Here is a 26,810-nt window from a genome sequence, read left to right on the forward strand (position 1 = left end):
CTTAGTATAACCAGTTTTTTAATTACCAAACCAACTCGTTTACAAAGGAAAACAGAACCTTGAAAATATTTAATTATACAGTAAAAACAAATTGTACTATAAAGAGCTTTCTATGAAGTGAGCAAAATGTTTGCATTTAATATACTTAAAACTGAGAACTTCAAAACAGAACTGAATAAACAACACATTTCAAGCTTACTTTATATTTCTTTGGTCTTTCGCTTACTTAAGCTGCAGAGGAGCGATGCAGAAGTGAGGAAAAACTGCTTTAAAGTGTGGGGAGCCAATTCGCCGCGTTGTGCACCTGTGAGTTAGGGGAAGCAGTTTTTCAAACTTCGTACGTTCTACACATTTTCTAAGGAGCATATTGTGCCAAACCTGTGTAACTGGCGTAATGCATTACAGCAGCAGCACCTTACTGCTTTGAATGCAGTGAATTACTGCAGTTAAGGAGTCATTGGTTGCCTATAAACCGCGGAGGTTTTTTCGGAGTCCCCTTCTGCCTTGCGTACAACTGTAAGTCTCAAGTGGCTTTTTTGATTTAGGGTTGCGGGTTTTGTTTTTCTTCTGTAGCGGAATGTGCTTTTTTTTTTTATTGCTTCTTTCCATCGTTTCCAAGGATTGCTTCTTTCAAGTTTTATGTTGCCAAACAGCAACGATTAGATTCTGAAGCCTTATCTGCCATACAAAACAGCTGTATAACTTAAGAAATACTCACATATTTCTTGCTCTGTTACTTCTTAAAAAATAATAAAGCCCTATGTCACAGAGTAGAGTGTCTTACCTAGCCAGTTAAATCCAGGCGAGTTGTCACCGAACATCTCGCAACTCAGGCTAAGAATGAAGACTGGGAAGGAAGTGAAAGGGAGTAAGTTCCCGTTTCTGACGCAGAGTATAGAGGAGTGTTTTTAATTAGTTCTGACTGAAATGGCCTTAAATTGTTAATACAGTGTATCTAGATGAGGCTGCACTAAGACTGCCTCCAGGTTTGCCTCAATGCTTTCTGGGGAGGGGACGGCAGGGTGGGAGGGGATGGCAGGGAGGCAGGATCTGAGCCTTCTCTTAAGCAGTCACTTGCATAGCAGGAAACTGCCGGGATACCTGAGGGAAGATGATGTAGATGCTTTGGCTCAACGTATTTCTGTAGTTCAACATAACATACACGTCACAGCCACACACACACACACACACACAAAATTCCACAGAAATAACAGCGTGCTCCATTCCTAAAGCAACGGGGGTTTATCATTTAAAAGAGTACACTTTGGATGAAGTGCAGAGAAGTCCTTACTTTCTTGTTCATTCTTTTGTGCAGTGATTAATTTACAACAGCACTGGGCTATTTAAAAACCTCAAACCTTCCGGTCTTTTAAAAATATATCTAACAATGACATAGTCATTAAAAAAATTTTAGAGTAAATTTGCCTTCAAAGCAAATGGAGAGTGGTGAAAATGTGAAAAATCAATGCATGATCTTGTTTTAGGAGAAGAGTATTTTATACGAAAGAGGGCAGGAAACCTAAACCTTCCAGGTAAGTCAAGTAAAACTTTAACACTGTTAAGCGAGTCTGAACTAGAGTGCCCACATGCAGGTTTTTTTCCTAATTTCTGTCCTATCAAAATTGAAATTTCATTTCCATAGCAAAAATGGTTATTTTTCAAACAATTTTAAGCCTGTGAAGTATTTGAGATTTTAACCCTTCTGAAGGTGCCAGCTTTTACAGTCCCCAAAGGTAAGGAAGATATAAGTGTTAACAGTTCCCTTTTCCAACAGCGTAAAAATACGTATACAAGGTGATTTTAAGGTACAGAGCCCCAAACCCTACTCTCACCTCTCTTCTTTACGGGCACCGGTCTTTGGGCTTTAATACATAACCTTGTCATATCACGAAACTTGCATAGTAACATTCTGAAAGAGAAAGCAGGGACTCCAGAAGGGTAAGTTACTCCTCTTCACACAGCTAGCCATCTGAAAAGCTCTACGTACCCGCTTTCCAGCCTGACGGGCTGGCTCAGTGGTTATAGTTTTGCAATATGTTGTCGAATTGGAAAGACTGATAGAGCTCATCAGTGTGGACACCGTCGGTGTCATAGTACTGGTTATCTGCAATGCTATTCTGATGGTTCTGCATCGGGTTGGTGGATAGTCTTGATTCGCTTAAAACTTCTTGGTCTATAAAATTGTAAACTGCTGGATCAGCTAAGTTAGACTGCGAATTAAAAGGCGTGCTGCCCGGGGCTGCTACAGACGGGCAAGCTGGAGGCACCTGATGGAGCTGCTGCCTGTGGTTGCTTGCATTTAACACTGGATTATACTTTTCGAAGTTTATACTAGTGCAGTTCATGTCATCGGTCTCCATGTTCACGATGCTGGCTGTGGAGACGCTGGCGGGATGAGCCTGGTGCACGATGCTGTTACTAGAAACGCTCTGCATGTCTGCAGTTGACACCGCCACTGCTCCCATCCCGTTGGTGCTGCCGAAATTCCGGTAGAAGCCTGAATCCTTCTCATCGGGCCAGTTCAGAGGGTTGTCGTGGAAAGCTGGGAGAGAGCCGCTGCCCTGAGCGGCAGGCTGAGGCACATCTGCCCCAAAGCTGTTCTGTGGGTGCGCATTGAGCAGGCTGCCGGCTGAGGAGGGGGTGCTGTACAGCTGCTGCCAGCACGAGGAGAGCGTGTCTTGCTTCCCTGGCCCCACCTGCACGGGCTGATGGGGAATCTGGTTGCAGACAGGGTAGATCTGACTAGCGTTGGCCAGGGTTCCTAGCCCCGGCATCATCAGTGCGGATGAAAACATGTTTGGTTCTATGGAAAGGGAAAGACGTGACTGCATTTTAATGCCGCTTTTTGGGGTTTTTTTAAAATGACAAATGGTAAAAAGCGAAGCAAAACCAGTGCTATCTTAGTAAGATTATACGTGCATTTGCACTTTCGTACTTGCTTAACTGCTCTCCAGGGCGGACGCTAGATTTCTGGACAGCAGCAAGACAGCTATCCGCCTCACCCCTCTATGGCAAACGCTGAAGGTGACAGCTACATTTAAGTGGAGAACTGATGGTTTTAGGTCGTACAGTCAAAAGTACCAGTATCTTACAGGAAGAAACCCTCAAGGGAGTATTAGAATTTCAAGCAAAGAGGAGGGAAGGCCAGGAACTGAGCGTACGCTGGAAGGGCCGAGTATCTCAACGCAGAGAAAAGGGGTAGTTATCTAAATTAAGGCTGAAAGCTAGCGAAATGCTTAAAGATGAAGAAGGTGTAGCCCTCTCCTGTGCAAAGGGGAAGTTGCAGCACGGCTGAGGCTTGGAGGAGAATCCGGAGGAGGGAAAGTAAGAGACGGGTGCTACTGCTGCCTTGGGAACTTCAGTGCCCCCCCGAAAAACCCCCTTCCCCACAGCAGTCAGGCAACTATTTGTTTCAAACCGCTGTCGGATTGGGACAGGCGTGCAGAATCCTACCTTTCTTGATCAGCTTCCCTTCAGGAGTGACAGCCGGGAACGGAGCTACTTTGGGCCTCTCTGCCGCGTTTGTTCCTGGGATGGAAGAAAGCACGAGTCTACACTGAATGTTTGCTTTTATATAAAAGAACTCCGTCTAAATCTAAGTTCACTCGAACAAGAAAGAGACAAGTATTTTTCCTTACCACAGTCCTGTATGAGCTTTTGCCAAGCCAGCGTTGATCTTTGCCTTTTTGCTTTGTTGCCATACGGATCTAGAGAGAAAGGAGTAGAAGGAAAAAGCGTTAAGTTTCCCTTTGATAATTGTAGTCAATTTTAGTAAAATATATTTAGAGAAAAATATTTCAGACATGACAGTACTAACCAAGACAATGTTATTAACGGCGATCCTTGATATTTCCATTGAAAGAGGGAGCAAACTGACTATTGTGGCTTTTGAAACCCCAAAATCTACTTTGTAGAAGTAGCGTTGTGAAATTTTTCCTAGTTAAGCTACTGTTTATTATCAACACGAGTTCTGCACTGCTAACGGCTTTTCAGAAACTCGGCTAATTGGAACCGTACCCTTTTCATCTGGTAGGTATCGGAAATCCATAGGTTCACTGACTTCCTGGTCTGAAGGTCTTCGCAGCTGCATCTTCACCGTGACGGGCTCGGTGATGTCTTTGAGAAACGGCGGCGTTCTGAACACAATTGCAACTTGACGGTGAACGTCAGCTTGTGAGAAGGAACCTTTGGCCTCCCAGTTGTCCAAGACAAATCTGACTTCTATATCATCTAGTCCATTAGAAACAGAAGATGCTTGTTAAGCCGGAAACTGAAAACTTGCAGCAGAAAAAAAGGGAAGGGGAACAAGGAGAGGAGTCTGACTCAGAATTCAGGTGCAAAGTAAATGGCTCGACTTTAAAGGCACCGAGTATCTTTCAGAGGTGCTGAGAGCCCTTGAACCTGAAAGCTGTTCTGCCCAGCTATAAAACCAGACCGCTTACACGGGAGCGTGGTGAAGGGTTTAAGTTCCCCAGCTAGAAAGTGGTAGTGTCAGCCATTTGGAACAAAGGGGGGGGTGGTGGTGGTGCAGAAACCAAACCTAGTCAAGATTACCTTTTTGAACTTTGTCACACAGTAGAAATATTTCGTCTCCTCCTTTTACACTTCCACAGTTCTTGTTCACACGACAAATTCTTAGTTCTGCTGTGTTGGGAGCTCCTGGAAACAAACAGGCCATTTGATGGTAAAGAATTCCTGTAACTTTGTCACTGTTGAAGACGAGGTGCCAAGAGTTACGGCAGGGGAAGGGAAGGCAACAGCTGGAGGAGTGTGCCACAGCCCGGACTCCACACTAAACAAGTCGCTCCCTATGGAAACTGAGAAGCGGGGCTTGACGTTCCGTGATCCTACAGCTCTCGGCCGCTCATCCCCAAACACAAGATACCAGTGCAGCTGTGCCGCTTACTCCCTGACTATCCTAGAGTAGTCTCAAAATACGTCCCCGAATGACGTTATTGTGCTCAGCGCTGCTGCCCTTCAAAGAACTGCTTTGAATTCTACAGCTTGAGGGACTGATTACCTGTTACAGTCATGCTTCTCTGGAAAAAGCTGGGCTAGCAAGTCAAGAAAATTCCCCTCTCTGAGTACCAAACACGCTTGGCCATCAAACCTCTCCTCTGTTACCCTCTCTAGGTGTTTGAGAGCAGATCTAGGAGTCTTAACTTTCATGCCTTTAACTCAGGGTAGCAGATTTCACCCGAAAGCGCTCAAAATCCAACTCCAAGCTGTGGCTGTACGTGGACGGCACTCGTGATAGTCGCGGCTGGAGAGCCGCCCCGTGCACAATCTCTGGTAGCGTTGTATGTCGCAATAAATTAACCGCCACCCAAGTCTGCACGCTGCATCCAAACAACCCGATGGCTACGGGGGACTCGTGCGGGACGGAGACAAGCGCTGCCTGACGGCGTCTGGCCCCGCTCAGCAGCGGCAGCTTTCCTGCAGGGTAAATACGGACAGGAGCCTACCGCAAGAAAGAACGGCCCCCTCGGAGCTTTGTGGGCTATGCTACAATTTCTTTAAAAGGGCACTAATGTCACAATATAGCGATTCAGAAGTAACAAAGAACAAACAAAAAAAAGCCAGAATGGAAGAACTCTCTCCAGAATTTCAAGTTCACCCCCTGTGCCTATATGCTGTGTCGATACTTTTAAGTACATGAGCACATGCCAATTTCAAGACCCCGTCTTCAGCTAACGTACGAAGCAACTGACGCTCATTTTTCTGCCACCGTCTGTGACCGTATTCACGGTCTACTGCACCCTCTTCCACCCCTCCAATCCCAACAGAACGAAACTACACTGCGCCGTGATGTTCCCTCAACTTATTACATCAAGACATCAACTCCAAATGTATTTAAAACGCCAGGGAGGATGCGGCTGGTGACGCTTTGCGACCCAGGAACTGATCCTCCTCCCGCCACAGCAACAGGAGGCTCCACACCACCACGGGCTCCCTGTTCCAGGCAGAGAGATGAAATACAAAACCAAAGCTCACGGTGTCACCCTCAAAAAAAAAAAAAAAAAAAAAAAAAAAAAAAGACATCTACTTTAGACTCTCAATTTGAGTCAATTCCTGCCCAGTCTCTCATGGTACTCTAACAGGTACGCTGTAGCGCAACACAGACTGTGCTTAAAACAGAGCTCCTGGTAACCTCAGGCCAGACCCCAATTACGTAGTCACTATCTGCAGCTATTACTGTTGTTATTATTGGGAGAAGCGGGTGCTACAGCCTCGCTACATGACACATGCGCCTTCATTTGCTGAATGAATCAGAAACTTTGAAGGGAGGGGAAACAAAACAAACCCAGAAACAGCACAGGATCATATGATTGACAGTGTCATGGTGCGTTTTTCACAGGAAGGGTAAATTAAGAATGGCAAGGAGAAGCCTAATTTTACCTTTGTTTCACTTCTGTATGCTCAAACGGCACTCAGTGTCCTTTTTAACAGGTTTTTGGGAAGGTCTCCTAGGCTGGGTTTTGTTGTTTTGTCTTTTATTTTAAGGGGAGTTTAGAAGGGAGGATAAAGGAAAGAAACAAATGCCAGCAGGCGTGGACGCACCGCGCTCTGCTGTCAGCCCCGGTGCCGGGCAGGAACACCGGGTTTGGCAGCAGCCTCAGAGGGAGACGTTCTCTGGGGCCTCTGTCGCGCCATGCTGCTTCCCATCTCTCTTCCCCCCGCGCACGCCCTCACCTCCCCGTTGCCTCGACTCCTGCCCAATTCCTGTTCCTCGCTCCCCAAAAGCACGTCCCTGGTAACAGATCCCTAGAAAAACGAGCTTCTCACCAAAAATCACGTCACTTTCAACAAGGGCAGAACAACACGTTCTCCCTAACCTCATTTCTCAGAAACGGTACGCCGCTTTCTCCGACTCTTCCCAAGAGTTTTCAGCGTGGTAAGATACGCAACTTGGGAAATTTCTGTTCAAAACCAGTTAACGTTATAAGCAACTGAAAACAGAAGCTGCCTGTAATACTGAATTTTATAAACTTGCGGTCTCTGCTAATGTGGTTGCCACCGTATTACGTCCGTATTATTCTTACGTACCTCCGCTATCCAAAGCAGGTGGAGACTACGAAGTATTAGAAAGTGAAGAAAATGCTAGGTTTAAAACGCGGAAGCTGATTTTCAGGAAAGCTCCGAGTACCTTTTTGCTCCTGGTCTGGACGGATCTGCGAAAGCTTGAAATCTAACAACCTAGGATTTCCAAGCCCGCTGTACCGTACGGTTTTATCTTTTATCCGAAGTTCTAACCTGACCTTACCCAGTTCTGTATGACCGAGCAGGTTTAAAAAGGCTAACATCTTAAAAAGAAATTCAAGATCTGAAACTGCTGGTCCAGGCAAGAGCAGCGTAATTTTTACGATTTGTGGTTGCAGTTATGCACTCTTTTATTTACACCGCTGCTACGTTACAGGGAGGATTTTAGACACCTATAGTATATCAGGAGCTGCCCACATACACCCACACTAAAAAACCAAGCTTCCCCACCACGCAGCTATCTGTCATTTCAGCAGCTTCGCAAAGACTGACGTCAATCAACGTAGACGAGTAATCATGATTTGGCACATTTCTAAATGGCATCTGAGACATCGCTGCAAATCTACATCAATTTGCTCTCAGCCCTAATTATTTTAGGGCTGCAAGGGTTCTCAATAACACAATGCACACGGTTCCAACTTCTAGATAATTTTAGAAGAGACTCTAAAAGTATCAAAGACACCCGAGTTCATACGCGACATTTTCATAGTGATTATGCCCACATCAACACAATTCTAACATCAACTTTATAAAATGCAGGCCTCATTTTATTCAGTAGCTTCTGCTAAAGTAGTGACCTTAAATATTTAGCGTGGAAACACTTTCACTGCAGAAATAAAAACCACTGCCAAAAAACTTCCAATTATTAAAAGCTCTTCTGCTGTTCTTCTCCAGGAGAGAAGTCCAGCACACGCTGAGGGCTGAAATCCTCAACCGCAGCGACCTGCCAAAGCCGTACGGAAGTCCAGTTTTGTGGAATGTGGCAGACAGTCCCAAGAAGGGGTGTTTCACGTACTTCTGCACCCTCCCAGAGCACGATCAAACATTCCCCCGTTACCTACCGATACACTGAAAAGGGCAACCGACCGGGATACAAAAGGGATATATAAAAGTGTTAAGGCAGGTTCCCACTGGGATAAACCTCTCTCTCGAGTCCTGCTCCAGAGCCCTCACAAGGCAAAGGCAAGACTCCTCCAGGGGTACAAACAGGCTTGCGAGGACATCCTTGGAAAAGAGCTCACAGCCTTAGGGCAGCCGTCCATCTCGCTACTACTTATCTAAATCGCTTGGCACGTCAGGAGCAGGCCTTTCCTCGCAGTCACTGCTGCGATACGCGAACAAGGGCTGAAAAAGCACCCGTGCGCGAGTCCACGGATGCGACGGACAATTCTTACTCTGGTCAGCCAACACTTCACCCCGGGATCATCTTCTGAGTATATCCTCCCTGGCTTGCCACGTGTTAGACATGCGTCTAGCAGTCCCAAACCACAGAAGTGATCCAGAAGACTGGCACGGACCTCAGAAACCGGCCTGGCATTTTTCATCCCAAGTGAACGAGAAAAACAAAGGGGGGGGGGAAATAAGACATTTGACCGAGTGGGTACTTACTGTTGTCATAGATGGGGTTGGAAATCAAAGGAGGAAGAGCTAACGTGTAGTTGCCATGTTCGTCGGGGAGGAAAGCTTGGAAGCAGAGGCGGACGACGTTGAGATCATACTCATCGATGTTGTGCAGCTGTTCTTCAGGCACTGAACAGCGGAAGGAAAGACAAGACTGAGGATTAGTCATCAAAACCAGCAGTAATTCTTTAACAAACTGGGGATGAATCTCCGCCGGTAACAGAGATGGTGTTGCCAAGGCAGACGGAATGTGCCCATAGTCCCTGCTAGCTTTACAGGGGCTGCATGAATAAATAAAATGAAAACGGAAGCCTTTAACGCTCTCCCTTCATCAAACAAGGCTAAACTGTCCCACTTCTCCAGCTGTTTCTTGCGCCTGCTTTCCTCACCTTGCCTTCCAGACCAGTTTCGTGTATCTATAGTTTAAAAGTCATTCCCTGGACATGTTCCTCTCTCATTTGTGCACGATAAAATTTACAAAATGAATGCCGCTGCCAAAAAGAAGTCTTTCAATACAAGTAAGTCGTAGGACCTAGCTGAAGGTTTTCAGCAACAGTGAGAGACTTGTGCTACATATCGTTATTTTCCTCTAGAAACTGAGACGGAAAAATAATCCGAAGGCAGTTCTTGGGGCAAGAACGAAGCCGGAACACCACAAACCATCTCCCCCCTCCCATCGACATCTGTGTCACTTCAGTACCTTTGAGAATAGCGATCAGTGGTGTCTTTATGATATAATTTCATAACACAACAAGCAAACCCTTGCTGGAAAGGATCTGTTTCCCTACATATTCCTCCCAGTGTAAAACACAGTAATAATAAATAACCCAAGCTCAGCATTTCAGTTTTGTTCACTCTTCCGCTTATTTTAATTTCAGGACGTAGGACCTGGGATATCACTACCGAACATTTCACGTGCTCCCACCTTAACGGGCGATCCTGGGAAAAGCAGCCCCCTCCGAACTCGATGCTTTCCTTTAAGGTCTGACATTAACTATTACGTTGACGTTCAGTGCTAGCAAAACGAGAGACCGATTTAATTCCATTTAAGTAGAAGTACTGATAATTAAAATCATTTAAGGTGGCGCTCTTCCCCAAACTCGTTCGAAGCGGCAGTTCAGCATAGTTAAGATACTCCCCGCAATTACCTGAAGTGAACATGCGCCAAGTCAACAGAACACAACCGCTCCGGTTCGCTCCTTCCCCTGCCCTTTCGAAGGCCTCTCGCAAGAATAAAAGATTAAACGTGCCTGCGATAAGAAGCCTGGGGACCACGCTGTACTGATTAGATTGCAATGCTCTGACCTTTAACATTTGTCACTGGGTTGGCCCACCCACCCTGCCGCGAGTGGGATTCCACAATGCCCACTTGAATGACTTCTTCCTTTCACCTTTTGATAGTGTGAAATAATAAATGCACTGAGCTCAGAATACTTTCCACTGGCATTTTTAGTCTTTCCTGTGCTCTGAATATCTCAGTTTCTCCTGGTCTCTGCTGTGAAAAGAAATCGAATCACCTTTCCCTTTTAAAAGTCCGCGATCCGCAATATTTCGAGACAAACGCCTCAGCGAGTACAAAACTAAGCAGCAACTACATACGTAACTTAAGGAACGTTGGTGCCCAGGGGAGTTTTGCCAGCGTGCCCTTTGCAGGTTGGTGCCTGACTGTATTGCCAGATACGCAGAGCGAAGTTTTATAATTTAAGGTACTTCATTAGCTGACCTGCTAACTTAATGAAATAGGATCTTTAGAAAACAAGTTTGGAACACGCAGCCGTTCAGCCTAAGTCAGCTTTGGCAGACTCCGCAGCCCGGCTGCCTCTTCCTACAGCCTGATTTCGAGAATAAAAAGCAGCGCGTTCTCTAGGTTGCACCTTGCAGAAGGGATAATCAGAAGAGCAACGCGCTACTTCGCTCCCAGCAGCTGAGGTGATTCTAATCCGTGCTCTGACACCACGGCCAGCGGGCAATTAGCTCTCCCAAGGACGCTCCGGCATCAAGGCTCACGCTCCTGCGTTGCGTTAGCCATCGGTGACCACGTGGATCCGGCCAGAGAGCCCAAGCGGTAGCCAAATTTCAAACCTCTTAAAAATTAAATTGAGCCTAGAGACTCAATACCTTTGTCTAAGCCAACTCCCTGTAGATAGAACCCAAGCACAACATCTGGATCCGGCTTTCGATTCTGAGTGCGAAGCGAGGACTCGGTGGTTGTGCCATCAAGCCCCTCGCTCACAGGTTCAAGCAGCGCCACTCCTGCCCCGCGTTCTCCACAGGCCCAGCAGCCTCTTCCCCAGAAACGAATAATAGCGGACTTCAAGCTTAAGAGAACTCTACAAATGCAAAAATACACTAGATGTGGGGAAAATTAGTAACGCGAATGTTCAAGTTACATCATTTCCTATACTATGAACTTTCACAAATTCCCAGTAAATCTGTTCAACCACCTGGTACGGGAAAGGTGTGGTGTGCCAATAATGGCAAGAAACAGAACTGCTGTATACAGCTCATCGTATTACACCAGAAAACACTGCTCCCGATTTGCATGTTCTTATAAATGATTTAGTACAATTTAAAAAAAAAAAATCCGTAGTTTGAAAGAGGAAGCGCTCAGTCAAGACTGATTCCTCTTGGGCTATTTTTAACCAGATGAGAAGAACATAACAGAGCAAAAAAGGAGAACAAGACAGCTGCAACTCTATCTTGTGATGACACGCTGAAAAAGAACATAAAGGCTAGATTCCATGTTCCTATAAAGAAGCGCACAGCTCTCACCAATTTCAAAACGTGTTTCATTCCCACCTAAAGGACAATCACCCAAAGAAAATAAAATGCTGTTATTTTTAACGAACGCCTAATTCTGCTCCCTCTGAAGTCAATTTGAGAGTAGCCACTAACTCGAATAGATGCTGGCTTACACCCGAAGAATATTAAAAACAAACAAAAACGAGGCAGACAAACACACTGACTAATGCCCGGAGTATGGCCGTACGGAGGATGGTCGTGTCATTCAGTGTTATTTCACCGACTTCTGTACTGCAGGACAACAGACAGGGTTAAACCTGACAAACCTGAAGTTATTAAAATTAAGAAACGCTGTTAAAGATTTCGGGAACAGAAAGGACTGGAGAAGAAGAGCAGCCACTCCATCAACCCCGTGCAAGCTCCACACAAGCAGCTCTACTGAAACCAGTGCCATTACACACGTGCAGGAAAAAAGGTCGCACGATGCGGCGCGTTGGGAGCAGATACGGTAAAAAAAAAAAAGGCTCGAGCACGACGCACGAATAAAAGGAAGAAGTACTCTGTTTTTTTGGCAAGAGTTCAACTTCCTCCTCTGACTGCTTCTCGCTGTGTGGTACCACACCTTACTGTCTTCATACGACTCCAACCGAAAGAGCTGGAACCCAACCAACAATCTAGGTATGCTCCTACGATGGCCCAATCTAATAAAAAAAAACCCCCTAGCCTTAACCTGGCAGAAATTCATTTTCCGCAGTTACCTATGCAAACAGGAGCATACGAAGGAACGTTTGTAAGTACAGCTCTTTTACAAGGGGAAGGAGAGCTTTCAAAAGTAACGCTTAGCAACTCAAACGCATAGAAATGAAGTTTAAAAAGAATCAAAATTCTAAGTTAATTGTGGGACAAGCTGCCAACAAAAGCCGTAAAAAGACCACCTGCACAATGGAAAAAGAAAACTAACCCCACTCACCAAGATGCTGCGACAGGATTTAAAAACCAGTATCTAGAGTTACAGTCAAACCTGGGGAGTATTAGCTGTTCAGCCTGAAAGGGGCTACAACAACTAGCGAATCCTGTCTTTATAAATCTGGTTAGAACTCTTCTGAAAGAAACGCCGATTCCCCGACTTCAGAAATAATTACCTCTTGAAACCGTTCCCTAATCCATGATCCGCTCTCGTGGGAAGAGACCGGTACAGTCCCAGCGTGGGCACAAAAACACCCCACGCAAGCTAAAACCGTGAACTCCTCCCAACCTGTGCTGGCTAACCCGAGCAGCTCACGCGACAAGAGGCATTAGGTTTGGGCTGTCCCTCTCCCAGAGGTTTATGTCACTAAAGTCCAGAGATGCCCCGCTGGCTTTCTACTGAATGAGAGGAATTCTTGGATTTGCTTCTGGTAACACAAAAGTGGAGACTTTCTAGGTCCACCCCACCAATGTGCAATTCCAAGTTCGGGCACAAAATTAAAGATGCCGGTAAGATCCGGCCTCCTGTTTGTTCCAGTTTATTAATTTCTAATGTTTTTTACTATTTTAACAGTCTTCAACATCCACAAAGGCTACTAAAATACCAGTTATCTGATGAAATTACTGGGGGATTAAGGGCTCTGATGTTTACTCATAAGGTGATGCTACAGGGAAAGTGAAAGCTTATTCTGAACACTGAAGAGAAATGATGAAGTGTTTGTTTTTTTGACTGATAACGTGATACCTGATTAAGTAGCAGATTCCTCACATACAGCCCTCCACCCAGCTTCTAGACTAATGATGTCAGAAGCTTCGGGAGTGGGTGGAGTTGGAGGTACTTTAGCATCTAAACTTAACCTGCATGGAAACTTCCAGGGCAAATGATGTGGTGTGACACATTCAGAGAGGGCTACGCTGAGAATACCAGTTTACCCTGCAAAGGGACATCTTGTGACCTTCCCTTCGCAACGAGGGGCCTACGAGCCGCGCTAGATCTCAGACAAAGAGAGTGACCTCCCGCAAACAAAAACACTTTGCCAAGGAGACCGCTCAGGAACACACATCGTTAATAATCACGATGAGCTGCATCCTGCCTTTTCTCTTACGCAGATGATGATTTTTAATTTAGGGATACGCTGGGAGCTCAGTTTCATTTAAGTGATGACACAGAGGTGGTTTGCCTCAAGTGTTTTGCTCCTGGAGCGCAAAGATACCCTCCTTAGCCCTGATACCGACCGATCCGTTTAACCCAGCCTACGCCAGAGGTTTTGCTGTAAAAGGCTGGCTCTGCCCGACCTTCGTTCCCAGCACCGCTCTTACGCTGGGACTAGCTCTCACGTGGTGAATCAGATCAAGGAACCGATCTGGCTCGGAACTAACTTGCCAGAAGAAAAGAGGAAAAGGCTTGTTTTCAGTCAGCCGGTTCCCACGACCGCTAGCCCCGGCGCAAGGGAGACGGCGGAAGCAGACAGGCGCAGCGAAAGGAAGGACTGCCCCTTCCAGTGCCAGTGCTGGTTGGTGCCAGGTTCAAGCAGTCAGGGAAATCGGGTGCAAGTCACAGGTCCCTCTCCGTGCCTGGGAAGTACATTTCGGGTTCAGTTTACTCCCCCCAGCCCACGTCTGCGCTGCAGCCACAGTTGTGACCGTGTCTCATGTAGCTATATGGCAGCTAGCCTTAGAAAGGGCTACAAGCAGGCTGGTAACAGAGCACACGCTACGTTGCCCAAGTACTCGACTGGTGTCTCCCGTAGCTGAACTCTACGCAGCTAAAAAGGATCTCGCCAGCCAGTTTAATGCTACATTTGCTGTTTCTAAGTGAACTACGACCATACTGGTACCAAGAAAAGAGCAGATGACCTGGTGTGCCGTTTGTGCCTTGCTGTCAAAAGCAGAACACTGGGCTCTCTTTGTACCTGGGGTTCGGCAACTGGACACCCAGTACTGGATGACGGGGCCAGGCCGTCCAGCTCCACGTCCAGAGGCCTAATACCATCTACTAGCACTTGCTGAGAGGTAGAAGCTGGGAACAAGGGGAGGGAAGGACCGTGGCAGCACTGTGTTTCTTCTCCCGATACACCCATGCCTGGTTTATAGCTCTGTGATCCACGAAGAGGTAAGCTTCCATCAGTTCTGCAGAAAAAGGAAACCTTTGCACGTACCTGTAAACAGAACGTGCATCAGCAACGCTCCGTGAACTTTAAAAGAAGCAAAAACTCAGGGGGTTGATTAGCGCAGATGACTGTAAAACTCAGATGCTAACCTACAGTCAATAAATGCCCAAACTACTATGGTTACATTTCCCTGTTTTACAGAAGAAAGAAGCGCAGGGAAGGTGAACGGCCTGGCCTGATACAAAAGCCAAGGGATGAACTGGGAATACAATTGAAACTGCCGAAACTCAGTCCTTGCTTTGTCTAGACAAGGTTCCTCTGAATCTGGGTTCTTTTCCTGTTTGAAGTTCAATCTGAAAAAGGTAAAATTGGAACAGATTTAAGCGAATATATCCGTGGGCCTCTGTACGTTTCTAACACGTTTTTCAGCAGTTTCTGTTTATAGTATGGAAAAAAAAAAAAAAAGAGTCAGCATTTTTTGGTCTCCACTTGCTAATTTTCCTTTTCATTTTTAACCAATTTGAAAAGCGTCTGTCCTTTAGGTTAATAGAAAAATTTCAGCATAAACAGCAAGAAGCATTTGCATGAGGAACGAAAGAACAAAGGGCTTTCCAAAGTTAAAAGCTAAAGTCGTGTTATGATCAGAACATTTAGCTTCCCTCAAGCGGATTTGCTCCGCGCCTCTTGAAAAGCCGACAGCTCTCACTTACCAAGATTTTCAGCCCGAGAGTTTAGTTGGGGGGGGGGTTACACATTTGTTTCAATTTAAGGACAGAAGTGTAAAGTTTCTTTTAACATCCGGGGCATTCATTAGAGAGGACTCTGGTGCTTTCCGCTCTCAAACCGTTCCCAACTCCCGAATTCTTGCCAAGAGTCTTCTTTTGGTTCCTAAGGTTTTGCTTAATCGCTCACGTAATCCGTGGCCCGATAAGCCCCCCGATGAAGCAGGCGCTCCCCTGCAGCAAAGTGGGCTGGAGAAGGGGGGGGGGGGGATCCTGGCGAACTCGGCCGACGTGGGCGAGCGGCGTCAGAGGAGGGGGGCGGGGGGGGGGGGGGGTGTCTTACGAGCGCAGACGCCGGCAAGGGAAGCTGCGGAGAGGGTGACTGCGTGCGTGGGCAGGAAGCGAGTGTGACTGGTGTGGGGACGAGCCCGGGTGCAGCGCGGAGGCGTGCAGGGGGTGTCGTGGAGACTGTGACGAGCGCGAAGCCAACGCGGGGTCAGCTGCTCGCGGGCGGAAAGGGGAAACGGCAAAGGAAAGACTGCGGAGGCAAATGGAGCCGAGTTAGTTGCGGGGTACAGGGGAGAGCCTAAAAATTAATTAAATGCTTATTAGCAAGAGCAATTACAAAGGAACAGGAACCTTAAGCATATGTCAAGCTCCAGGGAAAGCCTATTTATACCCTCTTGATCAATGGCCTGAAATTTGGCAATTCTCTGCGTTTCTCACTTTAAGACAAGTCTAGGGTTTTCGTGCCGTCATCCATTTGGCTAGAAAAAGGTTAGTCCCCTGCAATACTTTGCTAAGTACAGTTTTCCCCTAAATTTAAAGAACATATTTAGGGCTTTTCCTCATTGATAATTAGAGTCGTTATTAACTCAATTGTTGTCTCTATGTCAAGTCACACCCACCCACAAAAGCTTTTCACTCAAGACTGGCTCTTCTTTTAATTTGAGTTGGCTGTACATCAGAGAGTACATGGGAAGACAAGGATATGGCACAACTCAACAGCTACTAAAAGAAAACAAACAACCTAGAAAGCAGACGTGGACCAGCTCCACTGGAGGAGTAACTCTGCTCCTTCGATGCCGTGCTATTTATACCATCATCGTGCCAAGGAGTCCTAGTTACACATTAGGCTGCCACTGCGCACCACTTCCCTGGCGTGCTCAGGAATAAGAGACAAAAGGGATTTCTAGCATCGTTTAGCTTATTAAAGGGCAAAAATACATGGGATGTACCTTGTGAACACAGCAGATCACGAACACGTCCAGAGATGGTGTGGAAACAGCAACTCTCTCAAACAAGGCTAACGCAAGAGGAGCGACCTGAGTGCAAGTGATCTGATTTGCATCCTAGTGAACGCGCACGCTTTGCACAGCCTGTGCTGAACTTAACAAGGGGTAAATGCTGCCAGCAAACAGCGGGGAATTCGTTGTGGAACAGCCTTACAGGTACGCTTGCAGAATAACTCAGACGCAGACAGCTCCAGCTAGGCACACGGCATGATCTGCAAACACCGACTTCTAATCATCCAGGAGTTCAGAGGTAGACATCAGTTGCTTCAACAGTAGAGGCGAAAGCACTGGAGAAGATGATCTTAAAACCCGTACGTCGTGACCGAGCAACTTCCTACTCTTGCCGACTGTGACCCTTATTCAGCATGTGTCCATACCATATGCTGGAAGGCGTGGAGGAGGGGTGACACCACCCACAGCATTTGTGTTAGGGCTCACCCTCCCTTTGCCATCCCAGTCGTCTGTGGCATCTGGGCTTCCCTGGAAGACGACGGCCCCTTTACACAAGGAAGTTTGGAACGCAACTTTGTGGACCCACGCCTTGCTATTACTTCCTCCCTCACGGACAAGACAAGCAATACGTATGCTGGCAGGCTGGAGGCATTTTGCATCTGTTAATAGGGTCAATACTGAACCTCTGTCCCGAAAGGAGGCTCAGGGCAGGGACCGTTTGACTGTTCCAGAAGAAGGTGGGAAAGAAAAAGAAAAAACAACCAACACTCAAACACCCCGGAGGCTAGTTTTCAGCTCCATGAAATGTCTTTTACGATGTTCATACACGAAATGAGTAACGCTAACTTGCAACCTGCTTAGAGGATGCACTTAACTCCGAAACTTCCCTAAATAGAAAAGTCGGATGCCTTTCTGAAGACACATAAATAAAGCACAGTGCAGGATGGACACAATATAGCCTGTGCAATCTTGGAAGAATGTAGTGATGCTCTTCTGACCTTAAAAAGCAAACAAACAAACTAAACCCATACATAAAACCTTCAGTCTTATCAAGCAGCGAACATTACGGGGACTGCTGCTAATGAAACACTGTTTTGATCAACTACGTACACATATAAAAATATTTCTGTCGCTAGTCCTGTTTTATTAGACCTCGGTCCTATGCCTTTCTGGGCTCTGCTTAGCGTGGGACTGCCCTGGAGCAGCTGGAGGCCATCCTCAAGCGGCTCTTGCTTTGTGCTGACACGTTAACAAGTGCCGAAAGGCGATTCCGCAGGCTGGGGATTGCCAGCGGCCCTTTCTCAGCACAACCCCTGCCCAGAGCAGGGTGCTGCCCTGTGTGTCACCCAAGCAAGGCTCTCCTCTGCTGCTGGGGACTGGCGGAAAGCAGCCCAGGATCTGCCCTCATGCTACCGAGCGCAACCTGCTGTGATGGCCCAAAAATGATCAGTGAATTTGGAGTTAGGTGCCAACCACTGTAAAAATCGACTGCGAAATGACTTTAGTTAAATGTGTCTTCACTATTACACCCAGCGGCGCTAGGAACAGAGCTAACGACGTGGGTGCTAAAGTTTCTTTGGTGAAATACACGTACAGAAAGGGATTTTATCATGTCCTTTTACTGCACTACCTCAAGAGAAAAACGTCAACTCATTTTTTATTTATGGAGTAAAAGAAAGCCAAGAGGGCTGAACAGAATAATTCCCCTTTTTTGTTTGAAATTAAGGTAGAGCTGGCTGAGTCAAGGTAACATAATTAAAACGCTTAAACTGCTTAAATTGTGCTGATGGACTAAACTCACGTAAAAACAAATGCTATGGTGTGCATACGTTATCAGAACCAGGATAATTGTTTAGATGGACCATTTGGACCATCAGCCTGACTCCAAACGGCTCGTCTAAAAATTAAGGAAGTGGTCTAAAACATTCCTCATTCTGTAGTAAGTTCAACATGCTTCTTTTTGTCCCAGTTCAGAACAAAAGCAAAGTATGTATTTTGAAGCTAGCCAGAAATCCAGCTCTCAACTCTCTAAGAAGGGTCTTACCTGAATTTAGCAAGACTTCTGTGGGTATTAAAAACAAACAAACAAACAGTATTTGAAAAATCTCCAAGCTCTTGCCACACTTAAGCAAATACGTAACTGCGTTCATAGTAATGCTTAGCTAATCGTTCGGGGGGGTTTATGCTTTTCATCTAACGGCCCCCAGTTGTGCCTGCATGCTGAAAGCGTTGGTCCCGCTCCAGCTGGCCCTACGATTTGCCGCGTGCTCCCCGCTCCCTCTGCGCGCTGAACTTGGCAATTACGTGGCTGTGAGATGAATTGGTTTAGCAAGTTGATCTGAGGGGAAACCACTTTTTTGGGGTTTTTTTTTTTTTTTGGTTTTCCATCGGAGCAACTTGCCGAGTCCGTTCACCGTGTAGCAACACAGCCTCCGTATCTGGTGCGAGGAAAGCAGTAGGAGTGTGTGACCAGGGATGGAGGGAAGAGCAGGATGACTCTTTTTGAGAGCAGCCCACAGATCAGCTGTCATATAAAACTACGGCCCGTGGGTAGGCCCTTACAGGTGTGGTTCTGTAGCAGCGCAACTTGCCTCAGACGTGACGGAGACCAACACCGCTGTGGACTTCCCGAGTGCCTGTACCAGCTCCCGTGCTGTAAAAATCAAGCGAGGGGCAGCTTCAGGGAGTCACCGGCTCCCTGAACTGGCTGGCTGAGGGGTCACAAACACCAGTGTCACAACAAGAGAAGAGATGGGACGGCAGCAAGCTAGATTTGTATCGCTTTAAGTTGTTGCAGAGTTAACGCTAACTCACTCTCTCATTCTCACAGCTGCCAAAACTGGGGAATCTGATTCCCGAGATACTTGTAGAAGTCTCCAGGGAAGGCTGCTGCTGCTATCCCATTGCTTCCGTCCAAGCAGCAACTCACGTTGCTGCTGGGGATTAAAAAACAAATAAAATAAAATAAAAATAATAGTAATAATAATAATAATAATGAGGGGCAACTACCCAAATAGATTCACCATGTGATGACAGTGAGGAAAGACTAGGAGGGACACAGAAGAGGAAAAGTGTTTCTCAAAAAATAAAAAAAAAAAAAAAAAAAAAAAGATTTTTAGGAAAAAATAAAGCTCCACCACAAAAGCAAAGGCAGGACAACCAAAACCTCACCAAAGTGAACCAGGTACGTTCTACTCACCGTTGAAGGGGTTAATCTTCTTCGAGATTCGTAAAGAAATTGATTCCTTCAGGTCTTTCTTCTTCACACACTGAATGCCCAAATTCTGAAAACTGAAGCACATGTGGCAGGATTTCAGCAACTAAGAGAAGTCTTCAGCGCAGAATACAAAATAAATTATTTGATGTTGACTAGTGTGATAACATACAGTGTAAGAAATAAAAAGCATATTTCGAGAAGGGTGTAAAAGATCTGAAAAGCAGGGACGCTGTTTTTTTCTAAAATAAGAGCAGAAACAGAAGTGAAAAATACTAAAATAAAGTTCTAAAGAATTCATATTCTTTATTAAGAATATATATTTCTATATTAAGAGTTGTCACTCTGCAGTAAACCTACAGTGATTTAAAAGTTAAATACTCGGTCTCAGGTAAATTAACGTGGCAATTATTTTTATCAATAAACCTGCCGATTTGTGTTCGTGAAGGATTTGCTCTCCCGCTTTTATCAGGGAGTGTAGATTTCCAACACTATCTTAAAGGGTTTTTCGAAACAAGCCAAAACAGGCTTTTAAATCTCACGTAGTTATGGAAAAGTTCTGAAGAGCTGCAGCTCCTCCTTATTTGCATAAGAGTGCAGGTCACCCCGATGCAGGAGGTGGGGGGAGTCCCAGGCGAGCTGACTCTTTCCCACATGGAAAAACCATGACATCATCAAAGCTGAGTGGATGTCAAGCAGGAAATAAAATAAATAAATAAGTAAATAAAATAATAATCCGCGTTTCGTGATGATACAATAAGCTCAGAAGATAGGTCACGCCAGCAGGCACCTTTCTCCAGAAGCACCAGCAATTTCCCTTCCTTTGACGCTCCACCGAAGCTCTTCGCTTTAGCTATGCCGAAAACACCACCTTAATGCACCCAAAGATACTCCTTGCTCCCGCCAACACTCTCAAGAGTAGTTCTGCATTCCCCTGCTCTGAACGAGACTATCCTAGCGTGATATTACGTTTAATTTCCTTCAACTCCCTCGCCGGCGCCCAACACCCTCTGTTCAGAGGGTCCCAAATCCTCTGCAAGCAGGCTCCACTTCCAGAACCTCCATTCACTAGAGGGATGCAGAAGCTTCCTTTGGAACCTGAACTTGATACGGTGACGTCCAGGACAATAAAAGGCAGTAGCATCTCAGAATTCACTAAAGCACTTCGGTGCTTTTTTTTTTTTTTTTTTTCTGGAAAGCCAGAGGTACTTATCAGAGCCCTCCACAAATTATGCTTGGAAGAGAAACCACTGAACTATTGGAAAGTATTTACCAGGTTCATTAAATATTAGGCTTAATATTGTAGAAGTATAAGCCAAAATGGGGCTGATATGCATACAGAGATCCAGAAGGGTATATGCGTGTGTAGCTGTCTAATATTTCCAAAACCTTTCCTCCCCAGGTCAAAAAGCATGGATTGAAAATCCTTATGAATAATTTTGGTTTCACTGGATTGGCATTTGTCAAAGGGAAACCAGCTCTCTGTATAATTCCTGACGTTCTCCAACGACCTTGACATGAAGCAAGGCAGAGGAGGGGGGAGGTGTTCTCTCATATTGTGGCTACTGACATTCAACATTTGTACTGTACCCTGATGAGCAATCCTATTTCTATCTTCTCTTGTAGGTAGTACTTTTTTTAGGGCTTGATCACCGCACATATTGCCTTTTTTCCCCCCAAAACACCCACTGTATTCCACAGATTCAGTTCGAAGCGCACTCCAAGTCCCTGAACAGGCCCGGTTCCGTATTATACCCCCAAACTGCCATCTGGCAGTCCCAGGCTCTCCAGCCGTCCACCGTAAGTTACAGATACCATCAAGCAAGCACGTATGCCGAACCGGTCTTGAACAAAACCTCTACTCGGCCATGCAAGGACTGACCGCCATTACCCTACGCCTTTCAACCACTGTGAACGAAGCCTCTCGGGGAGAGGAACCGGGCTTTTAAGCCATCCCCCCCCCCCAAATAATTCTCAGATTATAAACATTTTCTTAAACGTGCGCTGTCACAGTGAAAGTGTCTCTTTAGCTACGGCGAAACAGAGGGCCGGATCAGAGGAGAAACTGTCGAGAACCCCAGCAAGGCTGCGGGGTTTCACATCAACGCTAGCTGACAGGAAGCAAGCAAGGTAACGAGAAGGGAGAGGGAGAAGTAGGAAGGGGGGGGGGGGGGGGAGAGAGGGAGAAAAACGTGTTTAAAAACTATGATATCATCCACGTAGAGAGAGACAGCAAACTAGGAAGTAAAAAAAAAATCTGAGCGTACAGGCAGTCACACAAGCTCCAACGTTCGTGCTTCTGCCGCGATGCTTCGGCCAGGCAGGGCTCTGATCAAGTTGAGGCAGCAGAACAAAGATCTTCACGCCACAGGCAGAACAAAGCACTTTGTGCAACCGGAACTACACGGGGAATTTTAAACAAGCAGAAAGCAGACTAATTGCTCGAAACAGCCCAAAATCTGGGATTGATAATTCCAGTTCGGGGGAGGGGGGGGGGGGGGGATTTTTGCTCTGTTTGGGATGCTCAGCAGGAGTAAACAGCCAGAACCACTACCGAGAGAGGACATCGCCTGCTCGCTAATGCTGTACGAGGCTTTTCTCCAACATGGACTCGAAGAGAAGAATGTGAAGACTGAGTCACCAGCCACAAAAAGGAAGATGACTTTAAACATCCAGATCCAATTATGGATCACACTGTTCTTTCATCTTATAGCAACCAATGATTTGTTAAAAAAAATAAAAATAAAAATATGAGTGTACCGATGCTGGAAACCTTTCAAAGAGAATGTTTCTAGCCTCCTCCCATCAGGATCTCCGATGTCAAGCTCAACTGAAGCTTACAGTTTCGCATTATCAGTGAAGTGTAAGTAGCCCAGTTACTATTTTGTAAGAAACTGAGAGGCTTATAACCTAACGATATTGAGAAGAACTGACGGACACAGCGAACGATCACAAGTGCCTTAAGTGAAATGGAGACACAGCAGTACGCCAAAGAACAGGATTTGATGCACACATATAATGGAGATGAAATCAAAATTTGCAAATAGATTTTTGCAGAGCATCCCGATGCTTTTTGGCGTTACGTCCCGTAACGGCCCCTCTGCAGGCTCGCCTCGTGCTCGCACGCGCAACCTTGTGCAACAAAACGCCAAGAGGAAAACCAACCACCAGCGTCTTCCTGCGCCCGGTGAACGTAATACATAACCAGAAAAGGTGTTAAGCAATCGGGCCTTTTTGCTTTGGATCGGAAGGCACAGAGCCGAGAGCGGGAAGCGGGATGGGCTAGAACGGCAGACATCCTTCGCCCTTGGGTGAGGAAGCTTGATTTGAGAAGACAAAGGAGAAGCCGGTGAACGGATGGTCAGAGGAAGGTGCACCGTCCCTTAACAGCTTAAGATATTTGCGACCGCCTTTTAGACAAGGTGAAGGGGGACCTCTGTTTGCGGGGAAGCCGCCGAGGGATGAAGTTACCACAATCAAGACGGAAGGTGAGTGCCTGAAGGGACAGCCCTACCTTTCTAGAGAGGTATGACAGTGGGGGAAAAATTATAGGCATTACATTTACTAATCCTTTTCTACCGTTTGCCAATTAGGACAGCACTGTGAACGGAGCTGAAAACAATAAACTAATAAAATTGTTAGCATCTGTAACAGCAAAAGACAGTACAGTCAACGTGCTACGTGCCACCTGAATACACTGCAGCACGTTCATGACCACTTGAGCCTGGGCTGTATGTTGAAGAAGCATCTCCACTATTACGGCTGTTTATTTCGCCATCAGGCAATCATCATCTTCAAACAGACTGTGCCTTCAGTTCTCTCCTTTAATAGTGTTCTACTGACTAAACCCACATAAATAGGGAGTAATTTCACTAACATCAACAGAATCACATCAGCCTGAGAGCAGTGCGTAAGAGCTACTTACACACGGAAATATTTACCTTATTTTCTTCCCAGCTCAGTTATGTTTACCCCAAAGCAATAGCCTACTTCCAAATTTTCTACATCGCAAACTGTGAACCACAAACAGCTTGTGAATTCTAAATTCCCCTCTCCGGCACTAATCACTCGACACTTGTTGCAGTTTACTCTGCTTTTACTTGATTACATAAGACTCGGTAAACTTACAGTAAATGCCATCAAATACAATTGTATTCTAGATATTCCTAACATCCCTCTGAATAGCACAGAGAAACACATCTCATACAAAACCTGAATTTTCCTCACTGCATCCACAAGGAGATCCTTCCCCGGCACGCTTGCTCTGCAGAGCTGGTCCTGAGCAGAATCTGTACTTTTTTTTTACTCAAACACCCCCCCCCCAGCCCAAACAAACAGCAACAACAGAGACAGCTCCTAACACGTTTCTAGATGCGTCACAACCATTAACTTCTAAATGACGTGATACTCAGCCAGGACAAACTTCCTCCACCAGTTTCCAGAAAGTCCAAATATAATTCTCATGGAAGACATGAACTTCCCCAAATCTCTTATCACCGTGAAGTACTAATTCTAATGCTGTTGTTACCCACTCTATTAATCATCTTTTTCACATGTAGGAGAGAGTCACGCTCAAGAGTAAGAAGTGTTCCTGAACAAGACTAAAAAAAAGCAAACAAGTGGGAGAAAGGAAAAGGAGGCAGACGTTAGGAGAATGAACAAAGGAAAGAAAAGGGTGATAGGAAAAGAACAGGACCGAAGAGGAGCGTGTGAAGTATTGAAAAAAGAAGGAAATACTTCAAAGAGAAGCTGCCCTCTCCCTGAGATGGATTAGTAATCTTCAGCAAAGACGGCATACTAATTGGCCTTTTGATCACTAGTCAAGAGTTTTGAAACATAAGATTAGCAAATCACTTTCATAATTAATCGAAATCCCAAGCAACTCCATTACTCACGACAGGACTCGCCGTTCTGGCCCAAACTCTGCTTCGTAGTAGCCATCTCTGCAGTCTTTTCCAACCAGATCATGAGGGTGTGGCTTGTAGGGTTCATTCTTCGTTACCAACGTAGTTCTTATTTTGACTTTTCCAAAATAGTTCAGAATCTACAAAAAATGCGAGGTATTTATTTTAGACACCAGGGCTAGTGAAGTCCCCACATGTAACAGAAAATACATTATATCCTAAAATACTCTACGGAAGAAATACCACAGCTAAGTAAATGGCATTACTGCTTCATAACAGCCAGGAACGTTCAGAAGTTTTCCTCGTTCCATTTCAGTTCTGTTCACTTTACACTGAAAAACCAACTCTTCGGCAAAATATCTGAAAAGTGAATTTTTTTTCAAAAGTATCTCTCATCTATTTCAGAAAGTAAAACAAGATACTTCGCCTGCTGGTTTTGCCAAAGAAGCTGGTTATTTGTAACGATAAAATTTCGCTGGTGCCAGCATTTGACATTCAATCCGTTCAGTTCTCTTAACTACCCTACTGCAAGAATGGGAAAGAAGTCTGAAAGGCTCTAGAGAATCTTTTTTCTTTTTTCCCCTTTCCTCTTTTTTTTTTTTGAGGCTGGAGATCTGCTGCTTCACCATCTTACCAGGGCTCTTTATACGAGTTGAATTCATCCCTGTGCAAAAGGCCGGAGGTAATATAGAAGCTTAGACCTAAAACAGCTTGTAATGCTGTAAGACCAAACGTAACAGGACGTATTTCATTATCATATCTAGCCTTACAATGAAAGATGCAAAATTCTACGTAGGTGACCACATACAAATGCTTATTGAAGGACAGGTCTAGCTCCAGAGATCTCAGGAAAAAGCTCCTGAAGCTGCAGGGATAAGGATATCACCTGTCCATGGAACACTAAGTAGTGAAAGAGGATCTTAACAGATACAGCATGACGTAATCCCCTATGAAATCTTTTTTTTTTTTTTTAAATTAATTCTCAGATGAATATTCAATCTTCTATTCAAGAAGGGGGGCGCTCAGTTCTCAAGCTCCTACTGGAGCTTTCACAGCAGTCATCAGCCTAATTCAACACGCGTTTCTCAGGTGCATAAAAATCTTCTCTCCTGCTGACGGCTACCAGTGAAGTCACCAAGGCTTGTGTGGGTGAGTGTAAAAAAAAAAAAAAAAAGAAAAAAGAAAAAAGAAGAAAAAAAAAACCAGTTTGGCCTAAATTGTTTGAAGCATAACAACTTGAAAGCCAATACAAGACTTGCTCGGGCACACATTTGTGCAGAGGCGAGCTCGCCTCCTCCACTTCCCCTGCCCTATAACTAACTGTTCCCCTCCTCCTTCAGCCCTTTCTTTCCTCCTCCTGAGACTCCAAGGATCCATCGTATATCCTGTGGACACCTCAAACCTTTGACTTGACCTGTGCTCTTCTAGCTTCCATCATCTGTTAGCTTCTTCAGTCTCCAATTTGGCTCCTTCCTTGGCCTTCGTACAAGCCACCGTTACTTTTTACCCTTAAAATAAAACCTCCACCACTCCTTCACCTCCTTCAACTATTACATCATTTCTCCCTCATTTCTCACCCAGTCCCTTGAACTCGAAGCCTGATCTAGCCACTTTTGATTCTCCAGTTCTTCCTCGATGTTGTTCATCTCAACCGCATCACAAAATTTAGTCTCTTCCTAGCCTCTCTGTTCTCATCCTCATTGATGTTTCCATCTCTAGAGGGGACTCCCCCAGCAGCTAATCAGCACTAAAGCCTCCTACGGGCTTCAGGGAGGCAGGAATTCACCTAGAAATCACCTGCTATCGGTAACAATCAGCTCTGTCATCAACAGTCACCTTTAAAAAAAGAACAAGCTATGTCAGGATTGCACGGTCACCTACCACGTCCCATCTTCCCTTTGGGTTCTGGCTGGCCGCCATGTGCAGCACAGTCCAGGCTAAGAGGAATCAAGGGCTTACGCTGCCTGTTCAACTTGTGCCCTGACACAGCCTTAGGCTGAGAGTCTGAAAGCATTTACTCTTGCCAGCAGCCTACGTAGTTCCTTGTTCAATTGGTAGAGTGCTGAAAAAAAAAAAAAGAGTCTGGCAAGATCTCCATCTCCTGCATTCCTTAACCAAATCTGGCACTGCGATAGTCCAGCGGGGGACATTCTCGTTTGCTTCTTCCCTTAGTAATTCTGGCTTCGGGGCCAGACCAGCTTGCACAGTTGCTTTACGTAGTAGAGGCTCACTCTGCTGCTCAA

At 45.7% G+C, this 26,810-nt stretch overlaps 1 protein-coding gene across 2 annotated transcripts in view; it reads right to left on the minus strand.

The window, feature by feature from the left end:
* REL (REL proto-oncogene, NF-kB subunit) overlaps positions 1–26,810 on the minus strand; it is a 33,726-nt gene continuing 6,916 nt past the window's right edge. For both annotated transcript variants that reach the window (XM_076335152.1, XM_076335153.1), the window contains exons 3-10: positions 24,559–24,707; positions 19,649–19,740; positions 8,650–8,790; positions 4,555–4,659; positions 4,018–4,230; positions 3,639–3,707; positions 3,454–3,528; positions 1–2,803 (exon numbers count right to left, since the gene is read on the minus strand). In XM_076335152.1, the coding sequence (XP_076191267.1) occupies positions 2,013–2,803; positions 3,454–3,528; positions 3,639–3,707; positions 4,018–4,230; positions 4,555–4,659; positions 8,650–8,790; positions 19,649–19,740; positions 24,559–24,707 (1,635 nt within the window). In that variant the 3' untranslated portion in view covers positions 1–2,012. The remainder of the gene's footprint in view (positions 2,804–3,453; positions 3,529–3,638; positions 3,708–4,017; positions 4,231–4,554; positions 4,660–8,649; positions 8,791–19,648; positions 19,741–24,558; positions 24,708–26,810) is intronic.

This window comes from Aptenodytes patagonicus, chromosome 3, assembly GCF_965638725.1.
Source record: "Aptenodytes patagonicus chromosome 3, bAptPat1.pri.cur, whole genome shotgun sequence".
Taxonomy (NCBI): domain Eukaryota; kingdom Metazoa; phylum Chordata; class Aves; order Sphenisciformes; family Spheniscidae; genus Aptenodytes; species Aptenodytes patagonicus.